The following is an 8,538-nucleotide window of genomic DNA, read 5'->3' as shown; positions in this document are numbered from 1 at the left end:
TGTGTGTGTTGGTGCAGTGGGTGGTCTGCATCCCTGCATGTCCTCCTGGCTTGTAGACTCATAGTTGAGTTAGAGAACCTGCAATGTCCTTACTCTCTAAAAGGCATCAGTCTACTCTGCTTGAAGATGGACTGAATTTCTTAGGCATCATCTCAGCATCACTCTCCCATCCCAGGCAGAGGGGGGCCTGTCTAGGATGTCCTGGGGAAGGCGGGGAGCCTCTACTGGGAGCCAAGTATTTGTTGTTTCTGATGGACACTCAGTTGGGTGACTTGGTTCTCAGCAGTGAATGGCTCCCCCAAGGCCATCCCTTCCCCAAGCCCAGGACAGAAGAACAGGAAGCATTCGACCACAGTGGATGGACAGCAAGGCTGGAGAATCTGGGGGACCACCCGCAAGGTCACACTAGGGGAGGGTTGTCAATGGGTGAGCATGCGAAATGGTCCGCCCAGAACAGATTCAGCTCGTCATTATCCCAGCGTAATTATTAAATACACCGCCCTTCTCTCTCAGAAGGGTCCTGGTTTGATTGGTAAATTATACAGTCACCCTCGACATCAGGCAGCTTTACGAATGGAAAAGTGGGAAGGCTCAGAAGTAACAGAGTCTGGTTGCTTCATACGAACAGGAGCTTAAGGTCTGGCAAACGTGCTGGAGAAGATCTGGCCGAAGCAGACATCAGGAACAATTAGCAGACGGCAACTGTACCTGACCTTGGGACCTGGTGGGTTTAGCTCTAAAAGCGGGCAGTGACCTGAGCTGGCTGGTCAGCCTGGGCCAAGCAGGACTTCACTCACAGCTTTTCTACCGAGCATAGACTTCAGAGACAGCATTTCCTTCCCCCTGTTGAAGTCTCGAGCCTGGAGTTACAAGTCCAGCAAAGGGCAGATGCAGAGAAGAAAGGGTTATGATGTGTTTACAGATGGGCTATGGGAGAAGGGGAACGCGCACGAATTTCATCATCGGCACAGGTTGTGTGCCACAGTCCCATTCAACACCACCTTGCATTGCCATGGGGACCCTGAACAATTTCCTATTTGTCTTCCTTTCTTCCTGGTCGAGATCCTGTTTCTGTCAAGATGAACTATTTATCTGTGTTGTATGAAAAGTCACGGACTGTGAACAAAACCAGGACAAACCCAGGCACAAAAAATAAGAACCTTCTGATGACACAGCTCCCCAAATCTGCAGAGGCTGTCAATGATGAGTTTTCTTTTCCCAGGATTAAACTTGCTCTTGAGAAGTACTTAACCCAAAAGGCCCCTGACAGACAACACCCGCAGTGGTCTGAGTTTGTCAGATCAACTCATTCTTGAGCTGATTCGCCAAGTGAATCTGTGGACATGCATGGCCCTCTTCCACAGAGAGAGGGCAAAGACTTAAAAGGTAAGACGTGGCTGACTCTAAGTTTTACCTGGTGGCCTCACATGAAGTTTAATCAAGCTACAAAGTGCTCAGTGTCCAGTGTTCAGGGACTCTCTCTGCCTCGTACGTGTATGTGAACTAAAACGTCAAAGCTATTTGTTTTTTATGTAAGATTAGCCATCATGCAAAACTTACTGGTCAAGCAGTTAATAAAATACACATATCCCATTGAAGGGTGTTGTACATTTCAGTCCCCGCAGATAACAAAGCAATTATAAGCCCTGCATGGTCTTGAGAGTGAGTCCCTTCACCTCGGAAAGCTGCTGGTCCTGCCAGCTCTTTGGGGTCTCATGTGTTATAAATTCTTGAGGCTCTTTTAGCTGCCGTTTGGGTATCGGGTGGATCTTCTCCCTCTTCCTCGGTTTGCTTGTGTTTTAAAAACAAGTCAGACTTCAAGAAGCGGCTGTAGCTGTCATACTTCATGAGGTTGAAGATCTAAGGGGCAAAGAGGAGAAAAAAAGAATCTGAAGGATGAGGCTAATTGGGCCGTGAATCATCTTATCAAATATTTATTAAATACCTATTGTTGCAGAAGAATGCAGATACGTGCCAGACGCACACAAAGAAGGCTTAAGCAAGTAGTGTGCCAGACGAGGCAGATTTCCTGAATGTTTCTGGCCGTTATGAAATGATCTCAATGGAATATAATAGCTTAGAGAGTCACATGAACAAATCTATCTTTATTTTCCATGGAAGGAGAGATTCACACAGCACTGACTCATACTTTTGTATCAAGAAGTCCTTTAAGACTCTCCACTTTATCTGGATAGATGATGATACAGGGACGTGTTCCTGCAGGAACTTGAGATCGTGGAGTAGAAACCATTCCTGGGGACACGGTGCTGTTGTAAAGGTCATTGTCATATCCTATTATGCTAATGTTATTAAGACCCCCCAGAAGTCTGGCATCCAAGATCTCAAACAAACCAATTATTATGCCAAGAAACAAAATGGGGCTTCTTCAGTGCAGGGCAGAGGGGTAAAACTACAATCTTAGCAAGGATAGGTCTTAGGAACAAGGCTCTAATGAAAGAAATAGCAGTCGGCTGCAGAATGCAAACAACCGCACATTCACACGGGCCCAGGAGCACGTCTCTGGGAAAGAAACGATGCGCAGGTGTGCTCCTCAGGTGAGAGAGAAGCCCCAATGGAGACGACGTCCTCTTTATTTCCTCTGGACACAGCCCAGGTCCTCGAAGAGCTGACCCCTCTCTTCTTTGGCACGGTCCCTATTCCCACCTGGAAGACCTCGCCCCCACCCCAACCTGATCCCATGCCACGCCCCTTTCTTGTCCTACAAAAGGGGTGGGGAAAAGAGAGGGGTGGGCTGGGGGAAGCATTTTCCTGTGACGGGTACAGCCTCTTTTGAGGAAATGTCTCTTCATCTCTCTCTCTCAGACCTTTTGACTGAGCTCTCAAGATATTCTGCAGACGAAAAATCCACACGTGCACCCGGTGCCCTCACTTATGGCACTATCATGGGCTCAACACGTGGAAAGTTCCAGAAGTGTCAGAATGTCACTCACTGCCGAGTGGGGTTATCAAGTGGGTGGTAAAACTCTGACATCTTTAAAATCTGCCCTTCCCCCCCCACCCCCCCCACACAAATTATTTTGTAAATTAAATGTCTGACAGAGTCTAAGGGCTCAGAACAGCCGCCTGGGGGGTGGAGGAGCTGGAACCTCTGCCTTTACACCTCCATCTTCCCCAGACGGCTTTGGCCGTAGGATAAGCACTTAAATCACTTTGCTATGAGCAGAGTCCACAACCCAGGGAAAGACTGAGGACGCTGGGTTTTCCTTCACTCTTCCCAGAGTGACTAAGGTCCCCTGTCCAAGGTCTCCAACTGCTCAGAAAGACCACTCTTCCCTAAGTCCCCAGCAGGTATCCGTTTCGTAGCAATCTTATAATCCTAGTCTGCTTTGCTGAGGTTTGGAGAAATTATTCATTTCCAAACAAAAAAAAAACAAACAAAAAAACCCCAAAAAAACCCTCCCCCAAAATAACAAAAATCATAGCCAGGGGCGAGGCTGGGGATGAGGAATGCTATTAACATTTCATGACCAGGGTGCCAAGCAGGTGTCACCATCGTTCACCACCTGCATTATTCAGTCCTTCCAGGCACAAGAGCCCCCCAAACGGAACTTCGAGATGCCCACCTAGTTCCAAGTCTGGAACGGATGCTCAAGGAGTGACTAATGGAGCCAGCTGTGTGATGCCCCACCCGGCACCCCCTCCCACACCAGGTCCACAGCAGACGGGACCCACCACTGCCAGCAGGATGCGGTTCGACCCAAGCATCTCCTCTGAAGTCTCTGCGTGTAGGAGTGAAACATCCTGTTTGCCTGTAGTGGCTCTGAGGCTCATACTTCAAAGAGGAGAAGAAAAAAGGCTGGGGTTGGAGGCACCCAGGGCCAGAGGAGGCAGGGGGAGGGAGGGCAAGGAGGCTGCTGGGGGCTGGCTGACTCTCTCAGCCTCCAGGAGATCCCAAGAGACTGCAAGCTCTTTCCTGGTGCCAGCAAACTCAAGGGAGGGCTCCGAACTACATAAAAAGAGCATAAGGGCCACTGCCTTTCGTGGGCAGGTGTGAAATTCCCATGGAGTCCTTGGGTCTCCTGGGCACCAGCCTAGAAGCACATGGTGATAGGGTATCCCCATCACAGAGCCCCTCAAGGGGAGGGGCTCAGCAAAGATGACTTAGCGGATAGAGAATGGTCCTAAAACCTCTTCCAAGGAAGTGGACAAAGATAGTGCACCCAGCTGCTGATCACTGCCTTACTGATCACAGGGCAAATTGGCCATGACTGGCGTCCAATAAATGTCCACCCGGCGAATGAACAGAAGCCACCCACCGTGCAACAACAGAGGCTGGGGAAATGAATCAAGGTCGTACCGGCGTGCGGGAGTGCCTGCTAACCACGTGTCAGCAGCACTTCATGCCCGTTTCATCCTCACCAAAACCCCGCGAGAACCCTGACCACACAAAGGGAGAACGGCCGAGTATCGGTCCGCTCGGGCTGCCATGACGAGGACCACGGACGAGTGGTTTAAACAATAGAAATTTCTTTCCTCACAGATCTGGAGGCTGGAAGTCCAAGATCAAGGTGTCCACGGGGTGGGTTTCCCCTGAGGCTTGTAGATGGGTGTCTTCCCCGCCATCTTCACACGGTCCCTCCTCCGTGTCTGTCTGTGTCCCAGTGCTCTCTTTCAGAGCACCAGTCATATGGGCTCAGGGCCCACCCGAATGACCTCATTTAACACTAAACACCTCTTCAGAGACACTCTCTCCAACCAGTCACATTCTGAGTTGCTGGGGCTTAGGACTCCAACATATAAGTCTGGGGGGGGGGGGGGAGAACACAATTCAGCCTGTAACCGTGAGCAGAAGAGACAAGCGGGATAGAAACGCTGGCAGTCTAGCTCTGGAGGCCACACTCCCCACCACTAGGCCACACTGTCACTCACATGGCAGACCAACAGTCAGGCGTTAAAAATCCAGTCTGCAAAAGGAGGTTAGCATGGAAAAGTGTATGCGAATATTCAATGGTTAAACACTAAAAGTTTTAAATGCACTAGAACTAAAAACAATGATCCAAATACGTCTGTAAGAGTATCTATGTGTATAAACGGGAAATAAATATCTCCAGAGGTCAGTGCAGTGGATTAAACGGTATCCCACCCACCCCACCCCCAAATTTGTGTCCCCCTAGAACCTAAGGGTGACCTTATTTGGAACAGAGTCAGTTGAGGATCTTGAGATGTCATTATGCTGGATTTAGGGTGGCCTAAATCCAAGGAGTGATATCCTCATAAGAAGAGGAGAGGACACGCAGAGGGAAGAAGGCCATGTGAAGTCACAGGCAGGGATCGGAGTCGTAGCTACAAGCCACGGAACTCCACAGAACGCCACGGGACGCCACGGGACATCACACAATGCCATGGAACACCACGAAATGCCAGCGAACTGCACGGAACGCCATGGGATGCCACACAATGCCACACAATGCCATGGGACGCCACAGGACGCGATACAACACCACGGAACGCCACCAAACTCCACGGAACGCCACGGGATGCCAGCAGCCACAGGAATTACAGGAAGAGGCGAGGAAGGGGTCTTCCTTAGAGCCTGGAGGACACCTGGATTTCAGATCTCTGGCCTCCTGAGCTGTGAGAGAATACATCTGTTGTCTTAAGCAGCTCAGTTTGTGGTAATTTGTTATGATGGTCCCTGGAAACGCACACAGTCAGCTTATTGATTTCACATCTCTCCTACAGGAGCACAGGAAATAAGATGGTTTCTACAAAACCAGGACTCTCTGATGGAGAGAACTGGCCTCACTGGGGCTGAACTGTGACTGTCACCTGACCAACATGTCTCAAGCTGTCTGCAGGGAAGAGGAAAGAAGACCGACATAAACCTGGGGGTGGGGGAAGGGCTCCAGGTGGGCAGGAGCATGGAGCGAAGCTACAAAGCAGTGGGTCCTTCTCAGGGACAGGCAGCCAATGAGGCAGAAAACTCAAGTTGGCAGCTAAGCTGCATTCCGTATTTTTTTTTTTTTTTTCATCACATTGAATTTTTTTTTTTTTTTTTTTGGGCCAAGACAGCTGTGGCTCAGCAGGTTTGGGTTTTGGCAGCCCCACATCTGTGAGCTGCATGCCCAGACTGTAAACTGTTTGGCGTCGTTGCCTGGGGAGCCAATCCCACCGGCAGCTGGAGGTGGAACTCTTTTGGGGGAAAAGGTGAAGGGAGCTTTCCTGCCTTCTGCAGCTATGCACAAGGTCCCACAGCACAAGGTCATTACCCAGCCAAGGTGCCCCTCCCTCTCCGGATCCCAGACAGTGCCTGCTTGGGATTCGCCTTTCTGCAAGAGAAAAGAGCCGTATGGTACTCTAACTTAGGTGTCCCAAATCTGCTGTTCCAGGAAAGGACACCCTCGCTGAACTGTCCTCACTTCCGTAGAGAATGAGAAGCTTAACCGGCCTCGAAGGTTCTTCAGTGAAGACTTCAACGCTGTCTCAATGAAGCACTTTTAACACTTCTCAGAAGATAAGGCTATTAAAAGAACTAAACATACATCCTCCCTTCTATTCAGAACCGTCTGCCATGTTCTTTCAACTGGGTACAAGGAGGAAAATAACAAATCCCTTAATGCAAGTTTTATTAATGAGGTTTCATATTGGTTTCAAGAACTGGGTTTAGTTTTTATACGAAAATTGCTGAAAAGAGGTGGCACGTGCTCCCGTCTCTGGGTCGCAGTTCGAGAATGTGCTCTCTCCCCGTACAGCTCGGCTCTGGGCATGCTTTCATACCCAGTGGACAGATAAGGAGCGTGAAGCAAACCAGCTCCTCTCCCTCCAGCCTCAACTATGAAATGACGGCAGAACCAGCTGGGCGTTAAAGAGGCTTTGCTGGGAAAAGGCGCCAACGGGGATGTCCACGCCTCAAGCTGAAGACCGCCTCCCCCTCTTCTGTAGTAGGAACGGGGTGCCTCCAGAAGGTCTGAGGGCAGAGGGCAGACAGCGGGTGAGAAGACAAAATAGCTCAGGTCGGCCCTTGTCCCAAAGTGCCAGCGTGGGCCACTGGAAGTTTCTGTCACCCTGGACAGTGTCCCTGCTTCCTGAACAGGCCCGCCAGAGCTGGATGACATGCTGGGGTGGGGTCAGAACTCCAGACAGAGGCTGGACATGGACAAAGGCAGAGACCCCTGCAGGGGTTGAAATACCCTCACTGGCCCATGGTGCCGGTGCTCTCGAGTGGGTGGCGGCACTTTTTCCCGGAGTCCGTAATGCTCAAGGCCCGAATGGCATGCTTTCTACGCAGGGCAAAGGTGTTTTATGTTTGCCTTTTGCCATCAAGAGAGTTAAATGCTGTTCTGGCACCCACCCCCTCCCTTCTTCCCCTGAACACCATTTTAAAGTTAAAAAGAGAATTTCAAATACCATCCTTCCCGCCCCACCCCTCATAAGGCGAACAGCTGGGTAGATGGGAGAGACAACTTCCCTTCCTTTCGAACAAAAACCCACGACCTGGCCTTTCTGGCTTTGCACGTTGGAAAATGCTGGTTTCTGGACTAGACAGCTTCTCTGGGGCTTCCACAGGACGGAGGCGTCCAGAACCCCCAGCTCCGGCCACCATTGCAGACTTAGAGAAACAAGGGGTTGAGAGAGGGGGTAGACACGGAAGCCCCTCCCCCAGCTCCAGGTCCTCACCAGCTAGTCCAACCCTTCTCACTGATGTCTAGAAAGGAAGTGTTTCTCATGTCTTGAGATCTGGGGAAATTCAAAGAAACGGGGGGCCCAGCGCATGGCTCCTTCATCAAGGGTGTGGCTGGGAGCGCTGACATCTCACTGAAGTCTTTCTAAATTTTTTTTTTTTTAAGCATCAGAGGCTGAGGGCTTCCTTTTCAGTGGAGAAGTCCACCTGCTCTCTCTGCCTTTCCCGGATCAGACAGCACCAACTCCAAAGCCTGGAGGTACTTGAAATTTGCTTTAAATGTAGGCCCTGGGATCCCTATGATTAAAGAAGAAGGATGAGTACCCCTGCTCCCCCGACAGCCTGCAGCCTTCTCTCTCACGGTCCAAGAAAGCCATGACCTCGAGTTGCCCTTTGCGATGACCTTGAGCCTCCCATCTTCTCCTATCTCCTGCTGTTCCATTCGAACCAGAGGCTTCAGAGAAAGGTGTGTAGACTGGTGCCGAGAAACTCGTAGGAGCGGACTTTTGCCCTGACTCTCTCACGGGGCACGACCGGAGGTCACTGGGCCGATTTCAGTGTTCCGTTCTTAAACGAGCAGGGAAGGACACATGACGGGGTGCTGCCGCCAGGGCCTGGGGCTTTCGCTTCGTACCCTCTTGGGTCGTGTGAATTTTCTTCTCTTCATCTCAACAATGAACATGTAGTAATTGAACCATTACAAATAATCTTTTTTTAAATTAACTTGTCCAGAATCCTGAGTGACACAGCAATAGGATGTCCCCATGGCGCAGCAGGTTCCCGCGCTGGTCTTCCGCCCTGGAGTCTCCCTTGGCCGTGTAGGTGGCCAAGACACGTGTGTTCAGGCCATTACACTGACCGGGCCAGCGGAGACCGGCATTGTTATTTCTTGTACA

At 50.5% G+C, this 8,538-nt stretch overlaps 1 protein-coding gene across 2 annotated transcripts in view; it reads right to left on the bottom strand.

Annotated features, from left to right (window-relative positions):
• Positions 1 to 1,404: 1,404 nt before the first annotated feature.
• The window catches only part of RGS10 (regulator of G protein signaling 10), a 25,864-nt gene continuing 18,730 nt past the window's right edge, over positions 1,405 to 8,538 (bottom strand). Inside the window, exon 4 of one of the 2 annotated variants that reach the window (XM_011359231.2) lies at positions 1,405 to 1,860. In XM_011359231.2, coding sequence (XP_011357533.1) covers positions 1,714 to 1,860 — 147 coding nt within the window. In that variant the 3' untranslated portion in view covers positions 1,405 to 1,713. The remainder of the gene's footprint in view (positions 1,861 to 8,538) is intronic. The other variant, XM_011359230.2, reaches the window with a different exon arrangement.

This window comes from Pteropus vampyrus, unplaced genomic scaffold (genome assembly GCF_000151845.1).
Source record: "Pteropus vampyrus isolate Shadow unplaced genomic scaffold, Pvam_2.0 Scaffold46, whole genome shotgun sequence".
NCBI classification, from domain to species: Eukaryota; Metazoa; Chordata; class Mammalia; order Chiroptera; family Pteropodidae; genus Pteropus; species Pteropus vampyrus.
The sequence above is the reverse complement of the archived record's forward strand: the minus strand, read 5'-3'. Positions and strand labels throughout refer to the sequence as shown.